Genomic DNA, 25284 nt, shown 5'->3' with positions numbered 1-25284 from the left:
ACAGGTTAAGGTTTTTTCCTGGATGGTTTGTTAAGAATGGAAACCGACAGTCCCTGTTGTTACAGCGGTGGCAGGAAATTCCCAGGAAAGTGGCGAGCAGTTTCCTGGCAGCACCTGTAAACTCAATACCTGCGGCACATCGCAACCGGAAGAGAATGCATTTGGCAGCATGAGGTTTGAGTATGGATTGAGCCACAAAGTCACAAAAATAGGCCCTTCGGCCAACCGAATAAATGTCAACCCAACCACGTTCCATTTACCAGAACCTGATCCACAAACATCTTTACTGTGCAATTCAAAACTCGTAAAAATACTTTCCAAATGTTGTGAGGGTCTCTGGCCTAAGGGGAGCATATACAGGGAGAAGAGAATGGGGCCAATGGAGAATGGGGCCAAGGATGGAACCTTGTGGAACCCCACAGCAGAGATTAGCTGCCCCCCCCCCAAGTCAGTAGGTTCCAGATTCTAATTATGTATCCTCAGATCAAGGTGGCACGGTGGTGCAGCTGGTTGAGCTGCTGCCTCACAGTGCCAGAGTCCCGGGTTCAATCCTGACCTCGGGTCCTTTCTGTGTGGAGTTTGCACGGTCTCCCTGTGACCGCCTGGGTTTCCTCTGAATTCTCCCATTTCCTCCCACCTCCCAAACGTGCAGGTTTGTAGCTTTATTGTATTGGCCTCTGTAAATTGTCCCTATTATATCGGTCATGGGTAAGAAATGTGGGATAACTGGACTAATGTGAATGGGTGATCAATGGTCGAAGGTAGATGTAAAATGCTGGAGTGATTCAGCGGGACGGGCAGCATCTCTGGAGAGAAGGAATGGGTGATGTTTCGGTTCGAGACCCTTCTTCAGGCTGATCAATAGTGACCAAAGGACCAGTTTTCCATGCTGTATCTCCAAACTAAATCTCCTCTAAACTCTTATCCTAAATGTATGCCTTCTAGATTTGGATACCTCTGCTATGGGAAATGTTTCCTACTGTTACACCCAACCTGCCTCCCATCCAGTTTGTCCACCTTCATCATCCACTCCAAGGAAAGCCATAACTCCGTGCCAGGCAACACTCTGGTAAATATCCCCGCACTCTCTCCAGCATATTTATGGCCCTCCTATTGTGTAATGAGTAGACTATCATTGCTGAACTTGGAGAAGTAAAGCTTTTTTATGCTGGTCATTACAGCTTCTCTGTGCTGGTCAGTTAAATTCAACCAGTTCACACACCAGTTCAATTCCCTGATCGAAGAAGGCCAACATGGCAAAAAAAAGAAATAAATGTCGCCATCCTATCTACCTGCGACTTCACTTTCAGAGAACCATGTACATATACTACTAGATCGCTCTGCTCTGCAATACACTTCTCCCCCTCGCAATGTTGGAACATTCTTGTGAGTGGTAAGATGTTTAACAGAAATGTTTTATAATTTGGAGTGATACAAACCAGGTAATTAAACGTTACAAAGATTAACAAATACCTGCGACATCAATTTTTGAAGTAAGACTTGCTCTCACATAAAACGTTCTACCTCTTGGGCGCAGATGATGTGTGGTAAAACTGTACAGATCTTCAGGAAGCAGTCATTATAAGTGCAGAACAAAAATCACCAAGCAAATAATTGTTAAGCAGTTCATGTTTTCAGTGATTATGAAAGGTGATAAGGAGAATTTCTAACACTTGTTCAAATAAAAAGAAAATGAAATGCATTTATGGAACGCATTCACTGACCTTAGGACATCTCGGAGTGTTTTACAGTCATTCCAGTACTTTTGATATGAAGTCACCATTGTAATTTACGTAAATATTAGGGCCAGTTTGTGCAAAACAAGACTCCCACTTAGTAACAAGTCAGTGGTACAGTTGGCAGAGCTGCTGTCTCACAACGGCAGAGGCCGGGTTTGATCCTGACCTGTGTGGATTTGCCTGTTCTCACTGTGACCATGTGGGTTTCCTTCGGGTGTTCCGGCTTCCTCCCACATCCCAAAGAGGGTTTGGAGGTTAATTTGCCTCTATAAATTGCCTCTTGTAGGGAGTGAATGAGAAAGAGGGATAACATAGAACTAGTGTGAACGTGGTATCGATTTGTGGCATGGAGTTCATGGGCTGAAGGGCCTGTTTCCATGCTGTATCTTTCAATCAATCAATCAATGTTGGTTAATATGTAAATATTGACCAGTATGTAGAAGAATATTTATTCGTTCGTCTTCAAAATAATGTCACGGTATCTTTTGCAGGGGTAAATTTGTCATTGCATTTGGCACGTTGGGCAGTGAAACACATGGTTGGCATGGACAAGATGGGTCGAACGACCTGTTTCCATGCTGTACACCTCCATGACTCTACACATCACAACTCTGAAAAGTAGATTATTGTGCATTTAAATCACACTTTTAGTCAAAAATGAAAGGCACTGAATTTACGGTTAAATATCTTCTCTGTGTCTTTTAGTTAATTCAGTACAGAGAAAGAAGAAGTGAAATTGCGCAGAATGTGAAATAGCTCTGCAGAGTTGCGTTGCTTTCCTGAGGACGTTGCCACATCAAAGGTTGATAAACGAGATGCTTCATGGCAGAGTGGCGGGGCCTCAGATAAAGGGCAACGGGAGTAGGTCAACACAATGACCCGGCCCCAGTGTTGATCCAGCCACACCATGGCTGGGAGTGGGGTGGGATCACAGGCTTCACACCACCGATGGTCCACCCCCAGTCAGCTCGTGGACATAAAGTGGTTGAGTTCACACTCTTTTTGTGGTTGGTTCATCAGCAGCTTCGAACCAGCATGCTGATATCCGACCCAGCACTAATCTCCTGAGAAAGGCGACATGGACTGACTTCACCCAAAGATTAATAAGAATCTGAGAGGCAACTTTTTCACACAGTGGGTGGTGGGTATATTTAATGAGCTGCCAGAGGAGGTAGTTGAAGCAGATACTATAACAATCTTTAAAAGACATTCGGACAGGTACATGGATAGGAAATGTTTAGAGAGATAAAGGTTTAGCAGGCAAATGGGACAAGCGTGGATGGGGCAATTTGGTCCTTCCTACCATCTTCCCTCACCTATCCTCCCTGCCCCCTCCCCCGACAGTCCTCCATAGCACCTGCCTAGTCTCTCTACCCTCCATCTGGCCTCCCTATACGCTACCTGCCTATCATACAGTCCACTGCCTGTCCTCAGTACCCCCACCTTTCCTCTCAACCCCCCCCCCCCCCCATCCCAGATCTGCCATCCCTATTTCCCCTGCCATTTCCATCCCTAACCCCCACTACCTGCCCCATCCATCAGGGTATCAGGGAACTACGACAGATAATTAAGTTTATATTGGTTGACGATCTCTGGTAACTACAGATACCTGGAGTCAGTCATGTTAAGACCAAGCATTCTGAAAGAGGCTGAGACTATTTCTTGTGAAGGCTCCAATTGTGTCGGCCAATTCCACAAGGTGGCTGAGAGGAACCACTTTCTGTAACTTCCTGGAACTTGCTGAGCGTTGGAGGAAGGAACGGGGCAAGGATGGAAGCAAGTGGACAATAAAAGGAGTTTGTAGAATCTTGCACTAATGGTAAACTGGAAGTCCGAATTTACATGTTAGTGATCGGAAAACCCAACTTCCTCTTGCTTGCCTTGACCTTGCCTGATGCAGTTGGTGCAGTAACCGAGCTTCTTTCTCATGAAGCAAAAAATAGACCAAGAAATTCCTCTTACCAGTGCTTAGATTAATCTTATCCAAACAGCGCAGATAATTAGAATGGAAATTTCCGAGTTTGTAGATTCCAGGGACCTGATCCACTGGATAACTTGAAGGTTTAACAAAAATGTTGATTTCAAGTCTATCCATTCCTCAAAATGTTATGACTTTACATTTTTATGCAAATTGTTAACTGCGCTTAACAACTGTCCAGTCACCAGTATAGCACTGACTCACTGAGATGCTACAGAACAAATTCCAAATCCCTCACTTTGTTCCTTGCTCTGTGCCACCTAGAAACACAAAGGGTTCTATATTTGTCTGAAGATGGGTTTCAACCCAAAATGCAACTCATCCTTTTTCTCCAGAGATACTACCTGACCCATTGAGTTAAACCAACATTTGTGCCTATCTTCAACACAAAGGGTGAGGTTGGCAAAGTCTAGATGTTATGGGAACAATGTCATTGGAGTAGGTAGAATCCTCCAATTTGGACCACTGATCAGCAGAGGGTGCGTCCTTGATCTAGGGCTGATCAAGTTGGAGAGTACTTGCCTTTTCATTTAATTCAGACAAAGTAAGTTTATCCCATGGAACTGAAGGCCTTTATAATTGCATGTGGTCCACAATAACCAAATTCCCTGGATGTCTACACACCCTTCCCTAGAGATACTCTATGATTCTTCAGATCTCCAGGTTAATTGCTCCCCACTGCAACCCACCCCTCTTCACCCACCACCCTCAGTCAAGGCAACACTCCCTTTCCCTCTCAATCTCTCAATCCCTCTTCACCTCCATTGAGGGTTCTCACTGGCCCCTGGCCCCTAGTCCCGTCCCGGCCCGTCCCCACGCTCGCACTTCAGTTCATTCTTCGATCCTGATCCATGTCCCAGCTGCCGCTCATCACTTCCTCACCAATGTTGCACCTCGGCTTATTCCTTTCTCAGCCCAAGTTCACATTACACCCACTTGCCTCAGTTCATTGGTTCCATTACATTCACTCCATTAAGATACTGCAAGCTCAAGTATGAGTCATTTTTCGAGTAGACATGTATTCTCCATTGACCATCGATCCCTCGTGTAAAAGAAGACCCATTTGTTCTGTCCAAATGGCAGAGAGGTGCACTGAGAATATGGAATAGAGTACTGTGCAGCACAGGATAAGGCCCTTCAGCCCACAATCTCCGTGCCAAACTTGATGCCAAATTAAACTAATCTCCTCTGTCTGCTTATCCCTTCATTCTTTGCAAATCCATGTTATTCCTATCCAAAATTCTCTTGAATGCCATTAATGTATCCGTTTCCAGCACCAACGCCGGCAGAACGATGCAGACACCCATCACGCTTTGTGTAAAAAACTTATCCTGCACATTTCTTTTAAACTTTGCTTCACTCACCTTAAAGCTGTGCTCTCAAGTTTTTGATATTTTTACCCAGGAAAAAAGATTCTGACATCTAACCTATCTATGCCTCTCATAACTTTATATAATTTGATCAGATCTCCCCTCAACCTCCATTACTCCAGAGAAAACATCCAAGTTTGTCCAACCCCTTCTTATAGCCAATACCCACCAATCCAGGCAACATTTTGAATGCACTTCATGCAATCAAAAGGGCACGTGTACTCTGTCAGTAGTGGGGGGAGATTAATTCATCCACTTACTCATTCTCAGGTTATCATAGATACATAGATACATAGACAATAGGTGCAGGAGTAGGCCATTCAGCCCTTCGAGCCAGCACCGCCATTCAATGTGATCATGGCTGCTCATCCACAATCAGTACCCCGTTCCCACCTTCTCCCCATACCCCTTGATTTCGCTAGCCGTAAGAGCTCTGTCTCTTTTGAATGCATTCAGTTAATCGACCTCCACTGCCTTCTGAGGCAGAGAATTCCACAAATTCACAACTCTCTGTGAAAAAGTTTTTCCTCATCTCGGTTCTAAATGGCCTACCCCTTATTCTTAAATTTTCCTATTTGTCAATTTTTTTGTGCCCGTTTATTTGGCGGCCAATCAACCGCTGTCTCTAAGGAGGTTGCGTCCAATCACTGACCAGCTTGCCTTAAAATTCCCGTCCAATCAACAAATCGGTCTCCTCCCGTCCAATCAGCCCCTGTCTCCAAGGGCATTGTGTCCAATCACATAATGCAGTTTAATGGTAATTAGCAGCTATGGTAAAGGTTGGAAGCCAGCGGAGGTACTGACAGTCAGGTGGGAGCAGGAGAGATTAAGACAATGTATAATCCATAGCACCTTAGTGTACAAATTCATAATATATACTAAATAACAGGGCTGTGAACCCGAGCTCACCAAAATTGTTCCCAATTGGGCCCTGCACCTCCTGCGGCCGGCCCTGCTCTGCATCCTCATAGCATCCTCTTCACAGTTCACACTGCAAATATGCTAATGTTACTTTTAATCCCTTCATCAAAATCATTAATATATATTGTAAATAGCTGCAGTCCCAGCATCGAGCCTTGCAGCACTCCACTAGTCACTGCCTGCCATTCTGAAAGGGACCTGTTTATCCATTACCATCCCAACACCTCATCTTCGTCTGAAGAAGGGTCTCGACCTGAAACGTTACCTATTCCTTTTCTCCAGAGATGCTGCCTGACCCGCCGAGTTACTCCAGCATTTTGTGTCTATCTTCGGTGAAAATCAGCATCTGCAGTTCCTTCCTATGCCTCATCTCCCTTCGAAGGCTTAGGAAGTTTGGCATGTTCCCAACAATTCTCACCAACTTCTACAGATGTGCCGTAGAAAGCATTTGATTGGGATGCATCACAGCATGGTTTGGGAACAACTCCATCTAAGACTACAAGAAATTGCAGAGAATTGTGGACGCAGCCCAGACCATCACACAAACCAACCTTCCTTATACTTCGCGTTGTCTCAGCAAGATCATCAGCATAATCAAGGAAGAGTACTGGACTTTATCTTGCACTAAACGTTATTCCATTTATCCTGTAGTTGTACACTGTGGAACAGCTTGATTATAATTATGTATAGTTTTTCCGCTGATTGGATAACACACACAAAAATGCTTTTCACTGGTCCTTGGTACAGATGATAATAAACGAAAATAAACCAAAAAAAAAAACCTAAAACTGTCCTTTGTCACCTTTGAGCCCATATTGTGAAAGAAAATGTCAACATCTAACGCATAGAAAAAACTGTAGGAGTCAATGCCTATAAAGTATAGGACACGATGGCTTATTTTAACAGAAGCAAATAAAAAAATGCTGGATGAACTCACTGGGTCAGGCAGCATTTGGGGAGGAAAATGGGCCAACAACATTTCGAGCCGGGACCCTTTTATGTCGCCTTTCCATTCCACAGATGCTGCCTGACCCGCTGAGTTCCTCCAGCAATTTGTTCTATTACAACACTCTAGCTTCTGCATTTTCTTGTCTCCAATTGAAAAACATCACAGAGAATGCAAAGAGTCTTTAAATATAAATTTTCAAAAACCCGTTTGATAAAATATATGACTAAATGCCAATTTTCTTGGATGCTGACAACTGTATTAAAGAGAAATGGTTCAGTAAATAGCAGGGATGAAGGGTGTCTGAGAGGTAGACAGGGTGCGGCTGTAAGATGCCTGAGCCACATGTCCCAATAACTGTATGGTAGATACATTCCAATTACACAATAATTTAATATTAGACACAAGATGAAAAACAGTGAAGATGATTGCAAGGGTTTGCAGGACTGCAGAGAGGTTAGTGGTGATAATGTTTATTACAGAGAAACGGAAGCAGATCCTAAGAATAGAATTTCAAACTGAACTAGAGCTGTAACCCTTCCTGATTGCAAGAACCTTCTCATGGCCCCTTTCTCTCGCCTCTCTTAAAAACAGGATAATCTATTTCTGGCTGTTTTTTCATCTCTTTTCACAAAAACAATTGCTTTATTCTTTTACATCTCTTTTTGACCTGTAAGTAACTGTCTTCTGCACTCCGTACCATTTGATCTATCCATTAGCCTTGAGTTTAGTATTATAAGATCTGCTTAATTACCATGCAAAACTCAGCTTTTCACTGTATCTTGATGCACAAGACGATAATAAACACAAACCTGAATAAAAAGGTATACTTCCAAAACGTTCATTTTAATTTACATAATCTCTCTGCAATATTACACCTATGCATTTTTAACTTTAATGCTGCCGTACTTCTACGCACATTTTTTTTTAAATTTCTCTTATCTTTTTATTTTTAAATGAAGATCTGATTCTGATAACCACTTTCTTTATGGTTACGGTGTTGGTTTGCAGGTAGCAGGGCAATTGTCCCTCTTGTGTTTGTTCCTCTCTCGGTTCTGGATTAGTGTCTTTCATTTATGATCACATTTATAGTGGGTAGGTGTGTGTGTGTGTGTGTGTGTGTGTGTGTGTGTGTGTGTGTGTGTGTGTGTGTGTGTGTGTGTGTGTGTGTGTGTGTGTGTGTGTGTGTGTGTGTTAGTTGTCTGTTTATTATGTGTGTGTGTTAGTTGTCTGTGCATTATGTGTGTGTGTTAGAGAAGGGCAAAGAGAGCGTTGTGTGTTAGATGACTGTGCATTATGTGTGTGTGTGGGAGGGAGGGAGGGAGGGAAGGAGGGAAAGGGAGGGAAGGAGAAAAGGGAGGGAGGGAAGAAGAAGGGATGGAGGGAGGCAAGGAGAGAAGGGAGGGAGAGGGTCGGCGGCGGGAGTGGATGCCAGGGTCCGGGCGGACGGTTGTGAGCTGAGGCCGAGGTTTATAAACGTTGCTCCCCCCCCCCCAACCCGGCCCCCCCTGTATTGTTCACCGCATCCCCATGGGGAGAGAGAGGGGTGGAGCCGGGGCTGTGTGTGTGACACTGTGTGTGCACGGTGACTGGAGGGGCGGGAGCGCTGCCCCGAGACTGTGAAGGAACGACCCACCTTCCCCTCTCCCCCTTCTCCATTCCCCCTCACACCCCCCCCCTCCCCGTCTACGCCTTTCTTCCCCCTCCACCCCTCTACTCTCTCTCCACCCCTCTCTCCCCCCCCCCCACCCGAGGTAAATCTACCCGAGCCGAGAGTAGATCACTGGCACGGGGCCCCCATAGGTGCGGGGCCCAATTGGGAGCAATTGGGTCCAATTGGCTTAAGGCCGGCCCTGATTCCCACCCAGAGACATGGCCACCTCTGTGTGTGGGTCTGTGTGTTCACAAAAAGATCCTGTTGAACAGGGCTAAAAGCTGCCCAAAGCTCGGGCATAATGTGTCCACTGAGTAAAGATGCGTGTGAAAGTTTGTGATCTTTTGCACCCTTTTATTTGTTTCTGCGTGACTTGAGCCAATATTTAGAATAACAGAACACTCTGGGGCAGTCATAATGTTTCATTTGAACGTGGCTTTCAAGCACAAACTTCCCAGAAGCGACGAGAAGAAAATGATTTAAAACCGATGCAGAGGGGGAAATGAGAAAACAATATTAATAATGCAACACAAGTGAGGGAAGAGGAACAACAAGATGTTGCTTAAACTAAAAACAGTACATGTAAAAAATGTACGTTAAAGAAAGTAAAATTAAGCATCTAGGCTGTCTTTTCTCTATGTTCACCAACACCAGTACTCCACTGATACATTGGATAGTTCTCTATGTGTGGGATTTACAGTCTTGGAAGCTATTTTATTCCGAAAGATGTTTCCACCAAATTCTTTGCTGTGCAGCTCAACCATTTTCAGAAATGTATGTGCAAGGTCCTGAATATAATGCAACTGTTGGTGAATCAGATGGGCCCGGCGACCTTGTCATGGAAGGAACACCATCATCAGACTCATTGTAGTAGGAGGGAGAAAGCTGGAAAAGAGAGGTGGGGGGGGTATAAGTGATAGGTGGATAGACACAAAATGCTGGAGTAACTCAGCGGGACAGGCAGCATCTCTAGAGAGAAGGATTGGGTGATGTTTCGGGTCGAGTTTGAAGATAGGTCTCGACCCGAAACATCATTCAATCCTTCTCTTCAGAGAGGTTGAGTTACTCCAGCAGTTTGTGTCCATCTTCGGTGGAACCCAGCATCTGCAGTTCCTTCCTGCACAAGAGATAGGCGGGTAGATGGGAGGGTCGAGGTGATGGGTGGAGTAAGTGAGAATGGCTAGAGGTGATAAGGAGACAAAAGGTTGACAGATAAGGATAGAAGAGGAGTGGTATCAAGCCAGAGGGTGGAAGATAAATGGAAGGGGACAGAGGTTGTGGGAAGAGAGAAAGGAGAGTGGGGAAAATTAATGTATATCAGAGTGGGTTTGCGGCACAGGAATTAGAAAGGGGGAAATGGGGGATTTAATTAAAATTGGAGAATTCAATGTTCATAACAATGCTACGTGAGAATATGAGATCATTATCAAAGGAATCTTGTAAAGTTTCTGTAAAAATATTTGTAGATTTCGAAAGATTCAAAGATACAAAATAAAATATCATTTGCTGCCATTGTATCATTCCAAGCCTTGATTACAAGGCCTCAATATCAAGTCATTATCAACCAAGTTGGGTCAATAATTTTGAGAGAACATCAGCGTATGAAGATTTTTAAAAGCATAATTGATAGGTTTTATGTTGGAAATTATAAATGTTGACTTGAAATAGAATATTTAGGGCCACTGTAATTAAGAGACATCATTTGATCCAATGAACTGTTGAAAATTAACCTTCATTTGGAACAATTTGAAGCGGCCAGGATCGTATTTAAACAAAATCTCAAAATATTGGAAGGCGAGGAAGAAAATAACTAACGATTGCTCAAGAAAATTAACTATGATTATATTGCTGTTCTTAAGTAGTTTGCAGTTTATCATTTTTTGCTCAAGGTTAGTTCTTGTTTCATACTTAGAACTTCCTGTAATTTGCAGAACTAAGTTTTCATGATTCATGGTGGACATCTGGATAGTTGTAAAAAACAGGAACATTTGCCGAAGGAGAGGGTTTCCGAACTTAACTGACCAGTTTTAGTGTGTAGGAAGAGACTGCAGATGCTGGTTTAAACTGAAGATAGATACAAAAAGCTGGAGTAACTCAGCGGGTCAGGCAGAATCACGGACGTTTTGGGTCTGAAGAAGGATCTCGATTCGAAACATCACCTATTCCTTTTCTCCAGAGATGCTGCCTGACCCACTGTTACTCCAACATTTTTTGTCTGACCAGTTTTACTTTTGCTAACTGTGCATGGACATCAGAACGTAAATCACCACTTCTATTGTACTTCCATCACAGTGGGGAATGTGGAGGAGCCGCTGTCGTGGATCTTTATGTTAAATTTAATGTAGCTGTGTGTCTTGTTGCTTTTTTGGTATGACTGTATGGCAAATCAAATTCCTCGTATGTTGCAAAACGTACTTGGCTAATAAATTACGATTATGGTTATGATTTTACAGATTCATTCATTTTTGTGATGAAAAGGTTGATAAGTCTAGGAATATAGCCATCTTTGCTTCATAAACCACAGAATATATTTGGATATTTGATAAAACAGATAGAAGTATATAAAATTATGAGAGGTTTAGATGTGTTGGACAGTCAGAATCATTTTTCCAGGATGAAAAAGTCAAAGACCTGAGAGCACAGCTTTAAGGTTAGAGCAGCAATGTTTAATGGAGATTTACGACGCGTTTATTTTACGCAGAGAATTGTGTGAGCTTGGAATGCACTGCCAGAAGAGTGGTAGAAGCTGATGTGATATCAATGTTTAAGATGCATTTACACAGGCACAAGAGCAGGCAGGGAGTAGAGGGATATGGATCTTGTGCAGGCAGATGGGATTAGAAACATAGAAACATAGAAATTAGGTGCAGGAGTAGCCATTCGGCCCTTCGAGCCTGCACCGCCATTCAATATGATCATGGCTGATCATCCAACTCAGTATCCCGTACCTGCCTTCTCTCCATACCCCCTGATCCCCTTAGCCACAAGGGCCACATCTAACTCCCTCTTAAATATAGCCAATGAACTGGCCTCAACTACCCTCTGTGGCAGAGAGTTCCAGAGATTCACCACTCGTTCAGATTGGAATCATGGTCAAATCATGGTGGGCCGAAGGGCCTGTTCCTGAGCTGTACTGTTGTGTATTTTAAGTCATGTCAAAGTCACAGGTGCTTGTGGGTTACATGATACCAGAGATAACTCAGCAACATTTGTTTGTGATCAATTCCACAACATGTCCAGCAGTGGAGGACCTTGTTTGCACTTCTGCTGGGAGAAAGCCTTGCAACACAGATCTGATTGCCACATGACTGAGGAGAGCTGGCCAAGTAGAGTTAGCTCCAGCAAATGGAGTGTTACATTCTACCCTTGTGATGATGACAACAATCATATACGTCTGTTTGTGCGCATCACACATTGACTATTAGCTAATGTCTATTTATTGACTGTCTAGCCCATCTATGCCTCACATAGTTTTATACACTTCTATTTTTTCTCCTCAATCTCTGACACTCCACAAATAAGCAACCCAAGCTTGTCCAGTCTCTCCCTGTAACTAATACCCTGGAAGGCCTTCCTTCAGCTCCTCATACTCTGGTATTTCTGGCAAGTTTTAAATTCTTCTCTGAAGACAAACATAAAATATTTGTCTAATTCCTCTACTTTCCCATATTTCCTGTTATTAACCTCCCATTTCTGCAAGGATTGAGATGAGGAGAAAAGTTTTCAGGCAGAGGGTGGTGGATCTTTGGAATCGTCCACATCAGAGGCTGTACACACAGTCATTGAGTTAATTCAAAACAGATCAAAGAGGTGCAGATTGTAATGGTATCAAACAATGTCGGGAAAATGTAGGAAAATAGCATTGATGTAGAAGATCAGGTGAGATCTTCAACAATGGCGGAACAGGATCGAATGGCCCTAATTCTCAAGTTCTAACAGTCTTCTGTCTAAACTCTTCTCTAATCTTTATTACAGATTTTAATGCCAATTTTAATGTTTATAATTTTAATTGTACCTTCCATTGACTTTAATTTTAGTCGTACTATCCATGCCATCTATTTATCTTCGACAACCTTCAACACAACTGTACACAGCCGTTGATGGTTTGTAACTGGGGCTTCCATGTTTCATCATTGTACTTGTTGAAAGGATACAAAGATATAGTCATCCAAGTAGCGTTTCTTAAGATTCTCCACGATAGCATCCTCCGTGATCTTAGACAGAAGTACCATGTCGTCCACGCCACTCTGCTTGACATTGTGGCTCTGCCAGTGATACTTGTCCCTGCTCCCCTGCACAAAGGAGAAAACGTGAATGTTTCAATGCTGCCAGCCAGGATATCTTAACATTTATCAGCATGAATATAACATTGTTTTACATGTACACAAAGCACACTCACACACACACACACAGTCTATCAGAACCTTTATCCCAGTGTGGAAGTGTTGTAGGCGAGAGGGAATAGCTTGCCGGTGAGAGATGTACAGAGCAAGTTTTTCTACCCAAAGGGTAGTGAGTGCCTGGAACGCACTGCCAGGGATGGTGGTGGAGGCAGATGCGATAGTGGCATTTTAGAAGTTTTTCGGTTGGCACGTGGATATGCAGGGAATGGAAGGATATGGATCATGTGCAGTCAGAGATTAGTTTAATTTGGCATCATGGTCAGCATGGATATTGTGGTCTAAAGGGCTTGTTCTTTCTATGTTCTATGTTCACACACATATTGTACTCAATAATTCCATTACATAAAATAGTTGTGCATGCATGCTATCTTCCATTTGGGGTTAGGGAGCATTTTTGTTGTTTATTTGTTAGAATTGTCAGGAACAACTCAGCTGCCTTCTGATGAAGGTAAGTCAGCTGATTCAGGTGCTGCTGTTTTGAAGAATTCAATTATGTTAGGGCAGATAGTCCTACTGCCTTGCAGCGCAGAGACTCGGTTTGATCCTGACCTCAAGTGCTGCCTGTGTGGAGTTTGCACGATCCCCCTGTGACCGCGTGGATTTCCTCTGGGTGCTCCAGTTTCCACCCACATTTAAAAGATGTGCGGGTTTGTAGGATGATTGGCCTCTGTAGATTACCCAGGAGTGGACGTGACAGTGTAATAACATAGAACTAGTGTGAACGGGTGTTCGACGGGCAACATGGATCGATGGTCAACAAAGGATCTGTTTTATTTGGATTTTTTTTTTAAATATTCTCTCCTAGATACTCTCCAAGTTATACACCGAGGGAGTGTTATACTTACTTGGAATAATCAATATAAAGGAGTCGGTGGTGGAGAGAAGGATGGAGTTCTTGCAAAACTGGATCAACATTAGATCACAACAGCAAGAGAAAATGGATAGAAAAAAATCTTGCATTTATTTGGTACCTTTCACCTCCCTTTCAGGATGTTCTAAAGCATTCTGCAATCTGTAAATATGTTTACTGTACATATGGCAGCCATTTTGTGCACAGCAAGCTCTAACAATAGCAATGTCTTTTTTTGTGGTTCCTTTAACAGTAAAAGAACCACTAATGGTTCCCAGTAAAGAAGAGCAAATTAACAGTATTTGTGACACCTCATCATCAGGTCCAAGCCTCAAACAGGGTGCAGGGTCCTTTCGAGGAACTCATGGGTGATTCCATCCTGTTTGAGGTGTAAAAATAAAATCTCCTCAGAGTACCTTTACATATCTTCCCTCTCACCATAAACCTGTATCCTCTAGTTTTAAACTCCCCTGCCATGGGAAACAGACTAGCGATCTACCACATCTGCTATTGCTCTGCCTAACATCCCAGCACCTCATATTTTGCTTGGACAGCTTACAACCCAGCGGTATGAACATTGATTTCTCTAATTTCAAGTAACCTTTCCATACCCTCCCATCCCCCCCCCCCCCCCCCCCCCCCCCCCCCCCCCTCCCCCCCAGTCATCCTAACAGTCCCATTGTTTGCATCCTTATATGTCTTTGTTAGAACCTTTTCCCCAGCCAACAATGGGCCATTATGGGCTCCACCCTTCCTTGGTCATCTGTTGCTGGTCCTGTTTTGTTCTGGCCTTTTCTTACCTCAAGTTCCCTCTGTTCCACTTTCAGTCTGAAGAGTCCCGACCTGAAACATCACCCATACTTTTGCTGCCTGACCTCTGAGGTACTCTAGCACGACAGATGGCGCAATGGGCTAAGTGTTCAGCTGGCAACCGGAAGGTAGCCGGTTCGAATCCCGCTTGGAGTGCATACAGTCATTGTGTCCTTGGGCAAGACACTTCACCCACCTCTGCCTGCGTGTGAATATGTGTGAATGTGTGTGAGTGACTGGTGGTGGTCGGAGGGGCCGTAGGCGCAGATTAGCAGCCACGCTTCCGTCAGTCTGCCCCAGGGCAGCTGTGGCTACAGAAGTAGCTCACCACCACCCAGTATGACTGAGGAGTGAATGAATAATGCGAGGTAAAGCGCCTTGAGTATCTAGAAAGGCGCTATATAAATCCCATCCATTATTATTATTAGTGTCTATTCCCAGATGATACATGTCCCTCCATGTTCACAATGTTCATCACAGTCTATCACCTCACCACTTTATATCTCATCAGCAACATATTAACCAGGTTGATTCTCTGCAAGATTGCTCCCACACTCTATTCCACCCCCCTTCCCAAAAGAAAGTTAAAGAATCAGAAGAATAGGATAGGTTCAGAGGGAGATGGGACTAGTTTAGATTGGGCATCTTGATGGGTATGAACGAGTTGGGCTGAAGGGCCTGTTTCCATGCTATATAACTCTATAATACGCACTTAAGAGCCAGTAACCTACTAAAGTCCAGGTTGGCCGACAAATGAAACTCTTGAACTGATTACGACGCCAATATGGCACCTGTCTAATCCCTCCACAGATGCTGCCTGACCTGCTGAGTTCCTCCAACACTTTGTGCTTTGCTCAAGATTCCAACACCTTCAGTTCCCTGCACTTGGAAACACGTATTCTTGAAGCCAATTTTCTGAAACTACTATCCCAAATACCAACCTGATGCACTTGTTCTTTTCTCATCCTTCAAGCTGCTGGACGTTTGGATTGTTGTGTGGATATTGGATGGATATTTTCATTTGGAAAGATTCACCCTCATAAATATTGTTAGGAGTGGAAATATCGAAGAAGGGTTGCGACCCGAAATATCATCCGTCCTTTACCCCAGAGTAACTGCCTGACCTGCTGAGTTACTGCAGCATTCTGTGTTTACCCTCATTAATATTGTTTGTAGTGGAAACCATTCAGTTCAATGTAACCATTCAGTTCAATGTAATTCCATTCAGTTGGGTCAGTTTTCAGTACATCACTCCCAACTCTATTTCAGTTCAGAAAATGGATTTTTAATATCTGCTGTTCAACCTGTGAAGATTTGGACAGCCTCATGTCTGGAACAATCTGGAAGTCATCAAAGAGAATGATCGCCAAATGTCTCCGTGGATGGTGAGCAGTGACCATCCAATGAGGTCACGGTTACTTGGTGAGTTTTGCTCCGGGTACATCTGCAACATGTCCACCTCTTGTCATCGAGTCATACAGCATGGAAACAGACCCTTCAGTCCAACTTGCCCATGTCAACCGAGATGCCCCATGTACACTAGTCCCCCCTGATCACGTTTGGCCCATATCCCCCCAAACCTTTCCTATCTGTGTACCTGTTCAAATGTCATTTAAATGTTGTTATAATACCTACCTCAACTACCCACTCTGGCAGCTCATTCCATATATCCACCACCCTCTGTGTGGGAAAAAGTTGCCCCTCAGGTTCCTATTACATTTTTTTTAATTTTTAGCTTTTTCCCCTACTCTGGGTAAAATACTGTGCATCCAAGGGAAACCATGTCAGTGTGGGTCACGGTCTGAGTGTGAGAGGACTTTCAAGGCCCCTCTCCTCCATTCCTCCATATGCCCTCTAATCCAGGCAATATCCTGGTAAACTTCTTCTACCCCTCTCCTCTGCCTCCACATACTTCCTTTAATGGGCAACCAGAACTGCACATAATACTCCAAAGGCAACATGACCAAAGGTCGATAAAGCTGCATCATGATGTCCTGACCCTTATACTCAATGCTCAAATGATGAAGGCCATTCCTTCAACAACTGAAGGTGGGGCAATGCAGGAAGGACCACGCTGTGGACTTCTTCTCACCATTCCATGTGGCCATCACTGGATGAATTCATTAGGTTGGTGGTTGGAGAGCAGAAACAGCAACAATCTTCCATGAGTTCCATCAACATCGAGTAATGCTAACCCTTTTATTTTCGATGTGTATTACAAATATTTTATTGGACTTCAGGGGAATAGGGGTAAACAGGATGAGGAAATTACAGGCACCCTAATGGGCTCCGCAGAGTGATAACCGTATTGTATCTGTACACTGTGGATGGCTTGGTTGTAATCATATATTGTCTTTCTGCTGACTGGTTAGCACGCAACAAAAGCTTTTCACTGTACCATTGTACATGTGACAATAAACTATACTCAAACTCAATCATTCTGCTTTCTATCAACTGTCTTCACGTTTCACCACATTGATCACCTACTTTGTGAACATAGATGAAAAATACGCAATTAATAGCCAATCATACTATCGGCCATTTTGTCAAGATTTCGGTCTGATCTTTAACAAATAAAGTGTTTCTTCCAGTTACTCATTGTGACTTTATACGGCTCGATTGTGTCTCATGTTAATCGGTTCTCGTAAAGTTCGTTTCCTCTGAATTATTTCAATTCCTTCCCATACTTTCTATCAGCTTCTGGTTACAAACTCCTTCTGGTAGTTGTAGCGTGTCTTCGACTATTTTAGTTAGAGAGTATTTATCATTTTCTCACCCAGCTCACTAGCTTTCAATTCTCCATTTCTTATCTCTGAGGCCTGGTTTGGACCCTTCATCCTGCACCTGAGCACTTTTCATTGTGCCTTCCTGTTTTGGCTTTCAGTGTTTTTCCAATCTATATACAAGACATCCCATCTTAAATTATCAATCTTACCACCTCAAAACACTAAGTGGGTCAAGCAGCATATTTGTAGGGAATGGACAGGCGGTATTTTGGGCCAGGACCCTTCCTCAGACTGATCAGTCTCTGTTGTGTCTCAATAGTGTTGTCTTTCTGGATGAATATTCTTACTTTTAATATTTTCAATCATAAATTATAAATCATAAGCAACTGAGGTCAGAATTGAACCCAGGTTTCTGGTGCTGTGAGGCAGCAGCTCTACCAGCTGAGCCACTGCACTGCCCTAGAGTGTGAGTGAAGGCATACTTCCCTTTGCTACCCCGATCATCACCATCTCTCCCACAACATTCACCGCTTCTCCAGAATCACCCCAAGGGAGTGTTGGAGCTCTCACATCCCCTGCCCCGTCTCCAATTCTTCTTTCACTTGCTGCTTCCTGTGTGGGGGGTTGGGGTGGCTGGTCTATTGGTACATTCACCTGTCCAGTCAGGAGTGACGATTTGAGTAGATCTGCATTTTCACCTTAAATGGAGAAAGGAGGCGGCAACTAGATCACTCCCTGGGGCGGCATAGAACATAGAACGGTGCCGCACAGGAACAGGACCTTCGGCCCACATTGTCCGTGCTCAACTTGAAGCCAAGACCAGGATCTGTCAGGATGTGATCCATATTCCTCCATTCCCTGCATATCTTTATGTCTATCCAAAAGGCTTTTAATTGTCAACGTGGTATCTGACCCAACATCACCTGCGGCAGGTCTCGGGATAAGGAGTTAGCCTATGTGTTGGTGAAACTGTGCTAACTGTTTCACCAGTTCCTGCTGCTATGTCAAAACTTCCCATCGGAATCGAGTCCACCACATCAGCAGGGAATGTGGGTCCAAGATGGTGAGTGTTCCACTCTAGGGTTCCAGGGAGAGCTAACTGATTGGATATATAAGTTGGCTTCAGGGAAGCAAGCAGAGGGTGACGGTGGAAGATTGCTTTTCGGACTGGAGACATTTGACTAGCAATGTGTCTCACGGATTAGTGCTGGGCCCAGTGCTGTTTGTGATTTAATCAACAATTTGCATACTAACGGACACGGCAGGATCAGTAAATTTGCAGATGACACCAAAGTGAGTGGCATTGTACGTAGATTGCGGAAATGGTTGTCAAAGGGTACAGCAGGATCTTGATAAGTTGGACAAGTGGTCAGAGGAATCGCTAATGGAGTTTAATGCAGATGAATGTGAGATGTTGCATTTTGGGAAGTCTAACCAGGGCAGGACCTTCACAACCTCCCCATGATCCTTCCTTTCCCCCGAGACATCTTCGGAGAACCTATTCCAGACTGCAGGAGTAGGTGCTGAGGGATGCACAGAAGCTCAGTGTAGCCTACGCCAAGGCTCTATGGGTGAGGACCACATTCTAGGGTCCTTCCTCTACTGGACATTAAAGGGAAGGCTCCAGTGGGGACACTCCTCAAACAAAGGAAGGGATATCACCCCAGGCGAGTGATGGGAGAGGAGACGGGACAGGGAGGGTAAGGTTATGATGTGTAGTGATGAGAGTACTGCTGTGACTGATGTAACACTTGCAAGATTTGGCAGAGGCTCTCCGCCAGTATTGCTCCACATCTGCATGGATGGGACAGGTGGCGGGACTGCACTACCTTCATGCAAGAGCCAGCAGTGATGGGGCTGGCTGAGTGGCCTTCCTTCTCTCTACAGACCTTGGGAGGGAGGGCAGAGGGGGTTGAGCACTGAGGAGCGAAGATCTCAGGGAGTCTGGATCAGGGGTTGGGTGCCGTGTGGAGTCAGAGGGGAGTCCCTGCGTCCGTGTGAGGGAGGGGGGGGGGGGGGGGGAGGGGGGGGGGGGGGGGGGGAGGAGAATGACAACAGGAAGATGCAACTTCCTGAGGAGCAATGCAGCCAGGAAAGGGTGCAACGCCGCGAACGAGAGCCAGTTGCAGGAGTTCACATGCAGCTTACTGCTGTGACTTTTCTTACCAATGCATTTTCAAGGGGGGAACCCGTTATAGATTCTTTGAGCTATTTTGTGGCTTCCAGCAAACCTTCAGATGCCCACAGAGCTGTGGCAACAAACTGTTGTATCGCTGGATGGACAAGGTATCAAAGCTGGAGCAAAACACAAAGGAGCAGGCAGCATCTGTGGAGGAAATGGATAGACGATGCTTCGGGTCGGGATCCTTCTTCAGACTGATTGGAGTTGGATGGAGAAAGTTGGAAGAGATGTGGGGGCAGGACAAAGCCTGGCTAGTGATAAATGGATACGCGAGGTGGGGGGAGGTGGGGGGAGGGGTGTTTGACAAATGGGGGGAGGAAGTGACAATGTCTAGAGGTGAAAAGGATACAAAAGATGTCAGATAAGGAGAAGAGGAGTGAAATACAAAGCCAGAGGGAGGGGAGGAAAGGGATAGGGGGAGGGGAAAGAAGCATGATGATGGGGGGGGGTAGGAGGAAGTTAACGGTTCAGGCAGCATCTGTGGAGGGAATGTACAGACTACATTTTAGATCAGGACCTTTCATGACATCTGAAGAAGAGTCCTACCCGAAACGCCACCTATCCATTTCCTCCATAGATGCTGCCTGACCTGCTGAGCTCCTCCAGCATCTCTCGTTCCTTGTGTCTCTGTTGTATGAAACCTCTTGGGGTGTCTATCCTCTGGACAGGGGAGCTGGTGTAGAACTTTAGCCAGTCGGCCAAACTCTATCTCTCTTTCCCATGAAGGGCCAGGTAATTCCCCAGTGCTCATGATCAAATGCAACCGTCATCTACAGACCCCGACTACTCAAAAACCACCAAAGCAATCAATGAGACTAATATCAAAGTGGTTTATGGTTCATGTGCGCATCAGAAGAGGAGGAAATACATTCAGAAATCCAGAAACATTACAACCACTTAAATTGCAGCTTGATTGAGGATAGGTCAGAGAAAGGGTCTGTCATTGAATGAGAGTTACACCTGACAGGAGGAAAAGGGTAAAGAAATGGTCAGAAAGATGCCACAATGGTACAATTGATTATGCCTGTATATTCCCTCCACAGATGCTGCCTGACCCACTGAGTTCTTCCAGCACTATGTGTTTTGCTCAAGATGCCAACGTCTGCATTTACTTGTGTCTCTGATACAATTGATTTTGCGGGTACAGAAGGTCATCATGAGGGAGTTCTCCAAGGGTCTCCTGTACAGCACCTTCCACAAAGGCCCGGCTTGCTAACCCCACCATTTCCACCTCAGCCCCAACTCTATTTAATCACCGGTCCGCTGCTGTCCTAACAGTACAGCCAGCCGCAAAGACCACAGTGGAAGGCAACGTCAACTTCCCCAATTTCACTCAAAGCAAAATGGCTGATTTATAACTGGCCTTAGAAGTGGATGAACAAGGCATTAATTTGCAAAGTCACTGCAAAGTTAAAAATACATGAAGACCAGTGGATCGGCTGATAATCATCTGGGCATGGACGTGACCAAGGCAGACCCACCCTCGTAAATCCTGCAAAGACCTCATCAGGAACTGTGGATCTGCACCGACACCAGCAATCACCCACAGACTGGATTAGTATCAGCCAGACTTCAGTAGACTCAGAATCACACCTTTCCACCAACACCCATAACTTCATCATCACCCTCTGGAGTGTTCTGGAGTAACTCGGTGGGTCTAGCAGCATCTCAGGAGAACATGGATAGGTGGCGTTTAGGTTGAGACCCTGCTTCAGACTATGGGCTATATGTGTAGGTTCTATCCCACTGTAGGTTCTATCCCACAGATACCTGTACATGGGCTACTAAAGGTGGTGTAGTGTGATCTACCGTCAGGAAGGATTTAACACTTGGATTGGACTCAATGTTAATATTGAACACAGAACAGTACTGCACAGTAACAGGCCCTTCAGCCAACAATGTCCATGCCAAATGTGATGCCAAGACCAACGCCATCTGCCTGGACATAAATCCTTATCCTTCCATTCCCTGCATATCTATGGGCCTAACCAAAAAGCTCTTAAATGCTATCACATATGCCTTCACCACCACCCCCAGCAGTACGTTCCAGGCACCTGCCTTCTCCGTGTAAAAAACGTGCCCAGCATATCCCCTTTAAACTCTGCCCCTCTCAGAGGAAAGCTATTCCCTGTAATATTTCTATTTCCAGACCATAAAACTCTGACTCTCTAACCTATACACGCCTCTCACAATGTTATATACTTCCAGCAGGTCTCCCCTCAGCCTCCAGAGAAAACAATCCAAGTCTGTCTAACTTCTCCTAATTGCTAGTGCCCCATAATCCAGGCATCATTCTGCTAACGTTGACCCAGGTCCATGGACATTTCATGCTAATTGGTCAAATAGACTGTCGTTAACTTGGACTGCTCTCCAACAGCTGATGAATCATGTTCCTGTCATGAGTCCCGACCCAAAACATCCTCTTCCCATTCCATTTCCATATGCTGCCTGACCTGCTCAATTCCTCCAGTACTTTGTGTTTTGCTCAAGATTCCAGCATCTGTAGCTCCTTGTGTCTCCAGTCACATCTGAATGGGCTTGCAAGAGGCACTGAGAGTGAAAGGTCATGGAATCTGCTCAGTCGAGGGACCTCAGCACTTATTTACAGCGGGGTTTATCACAAGCTGACTGGGTTTGGAGGACACGGTGACCAGACCGATCTGGGGCAGGTGGGAGGAGAAGCAACCTGAGGAACATGGCAATGTCATTGGGCTCCTCACAAAGCTGCTGTTGGTGCATTTCAACCATATGCACTGTTTAACACATCCTATCGGGATGCATCACAGCTTGGTTTGAGGATAGTTTTGCCCAAGACCACAAGAAATTGCAGAGAGTTGTAGATGTAGCCTAGTCTATCACACATACCCAGACTCTCCACCATTGAGTCCGTCTGCACTTCATGCTGTCCCCGGGAAGCAGCTTGACATTCACAACTGTTGCAAGAAAAGTGTTCAAACTTCCTTCCTTGAGGAATATGTCAACATTTCCTATTATTAAACATTATTAATGTTTCTCCACAGAAGTCCATCTGGTTTCTGCCACACCTAATTTCATGCTGTTTCTATTAAGAGTAATATTTCAAGATTTGATTATTTTATTAAAAGACATTTGGACAAGTGCATGGATAGAAAAGGTTTAGAGGGATAGGGGTCAAATGCAAGTAGGTGGGTCTAGTGTGGAAATGCATGGGTAAGTTGGGCCATGGGGCCTCTTTCCATGCTGTGCGACTCTATAACTATAACATAATCAAAGACCTTTTCCACCCTGGTCATTCCTTCTTCTTCCCACTTCCATTGAGCCAAAGATACAGAAGCTTGAAAGCGAGCACCACCAGACACAGAAAAAGCTTATTCCCCTCGGTTACCAAGCTTCTGAACAGTCCTTCCATAAGCTAGGGCACTATCTCAATCTGCCAACATACCTCATTGCAGACATTGGATTTTTTTCTCTGGAAAAGCTACAGTGCTGAGAACTATATTCTACACTCTGGTATTTTTATGTTCACTCTACCCACTATACTTGAGTTTGGCTTGATTGTATTCACATTGAGTATTATCAGATTTAATACAAAAGCTCGTCACTGTGGCTTGGTACGTATGAGTCATAATAAACCAATACCAATTGTGTTAGAATGCATGTAGAAACAAGGAACTGCAGATATTGGTTTACAAAAAAAGACAAGTGCTAGAATAACTCAGCAAGTCAGGCAGCATTTCTGGAGAACATGGATAGGAGACTTTTCCGTTTGGGATCCTTCAGACACTGTCAGGATGTTTATTTTTGTTTCGCGTAGTTTAATTTAATTTAATTTATGGAAACAAACCCCACCGAGTCCATGCCAACCAAAAATCGCATGTACACTAGTTCTATTTAACACTCGAGGGACAATTTACAGAAGCCAATTAACCTACAAACTGCACGACTTTGAAATGTGGGAGGAAACCAATGCACAGAAAAAACCCCATGTGGTCACAGGGAGGACAGATGGGGCAGGACAACTCTTGGCAAGCGATAGGTGGATGCAGGTAAGGACAGTTTTGATTGGCAGGTGGTTGGACAAAGGTCAGAGTGCAGGAGGTTGAGGGATGATCTTATGAAATCATGAGAGGAATAGATCGGGTAGATGCAGAGTCTCTTGGCCATAGTAGGCAAATCGAGAACTAGAGGTTTAAGGTGAAGGGGAAAAGATTTAATAGGAATCTGAGTGGTAACTTTTTCACACAAAGGGTGGTGAGTGTATAGAACAAGCTGCCAGAGTAGGCAGTTGAGGCAGGGGTTGAGGACTGGAGGGGGTTTGTAAATTCTTCATTAAATACGTTTCAGAATGTCTTCACAGTCTGATCATAGACCTGTTTAGATTAACTGCCCCATTCAAACAACCTCTTGGTACTGTCCACGCACGCAAACAGCTCAGATATCTCACCCATTTCTGCACGTTACAAAAATGCACACATCTACGATTTACTGAGAGAAATGGCCCTACCACCGAGTCCTCTGACCTACTCACTTCGGAGACGCTGGCTGATGTGATATTTATGATGCATGGCTGTAGAGATTATAGTTTAGTTTAGCTTAGTTTAGCGATACAGAGCAGAAACTGGCCCTTCGGCCCATCGAGTCCGCACCGACCAGCAATCCCCGCAAATTAATGTTACCTTATACACACTAGGGACAATTTTACACTTACACCAAGCCAATTAACCTACAAACGTGTACGTCTTTGGAGTGTGGGAGGAAACCGAAGATCTCGGAGAAAGCCCATGCAGGTCAAGGGGAGATCGTACAAACCCTGTATAGACCGTAGTCAGGGTGGAACCCGGGTAACCGCTGTGCCACCGTGCCTATTGTAGACAATTCTATTGCTGGGAAAGATTCCAACTACAGAAGCGGATCAATAATGATCTATGATCTGATACTGTTTCAAGCAAAGTTTTGGCATCAGAAATAGATCACCCAATGCAGTATTGGTGGTGGTGATGGTGGGTGTGTCTAGTGCAAGGTTTATGGGTGACCCCACTAACCACTGCTGTCACATCCTCTGACACTGACACAAATGGAGGAGTGTCTGCTATGATATGCAAACTCCACAGTCCAACTGTTTTTTTTCCATGCAGATGCCTCTTCCTGGATTTGCTGTGCAGGTAACTCCAGTGAAGACACTGCAGGAAGAAAGACTTGCGTGATAAATGTCACAGTCCTCTAGAGTGTTGTAGAACAGAGAGATCTGAGAGTACAAATACATGGTTCCCTGCAAGTGGTGAATCAGATGGACAGGGTGGTGAAGAAGATGGTTGGCACATTTGGCTTCATTGGGAAGTTTTTTGAGTAAAAAAGTTGGGACAAAATGATCCAGCTGAACAAGTCATTGGTGAGAACATTCTTGGGGTTTTGTATATAGTTCTGGTCGCCCAGCTACAGGAAGGATGTCATTCAGTTGGAAAGGGTGCAGAAGAGATTCATCAGGATGTTTTACATGGGCTTGTAGGCCTGAGTTATAGAAAGAGGTTGGATAGGCTGGGACTTTTTCTTTGGAGCGTAGGATGCTAAGGGGTGACCTTATTGCATGTATAGAGTAAACATTCACAGTCTTTTTCCCAGGATGGAGGATACTAAAACTATACTGTATGTGACATTTTGATGGGATAGATTTTAGAGGGACTTCAGGGGCCCGAGGGTGGTCCGAACCTGGAATGAGCTGTCAGAGG

General features: G+C 44.5%; 1 protein-coding gene across 1 annotated transcript in view; it reads right to left on the bottom strand.

Annotated features, from left to right (window-relative positions):
* The window catches only part of LOC129711185 (unconventional myosin-If-like), a 70647-nt gene that overhangs the window by 38566 nt on the left and 6797 nt on the right, over positions 1–25284 (bottom strand). The window contains exon 2 of the mRNA XM_055658646.1: positions 12763–12900. Coding sequence (XP_055514621.1) covers positions 12763–12900 — 138 coding nt within the window. The remainder of the gene's footprint in view (positions 1–12762; positions 12901–25284) is intronic.

The sequence above is a fragment of the Leucoraja erinacea genome, chromosome 29, assembly GCF_028641065.1.
Source record: "Leucoraja erinacea ecotype New England chromosome 29, Leri_hhj_1, whole genome shotgun sequence".
Lineage (NCBI taxonomy): Eukaryota > Metazoa > Chordata > Chondrichthyes > Rajiformes > Rajidae > Leucoraja > Leucoraja erinaceus.
The sequence above is the reverse complement of the archived record's forward strand: the minus strand, read 5'-3'. Positions and strand labels throughout refer to the sequence as shown.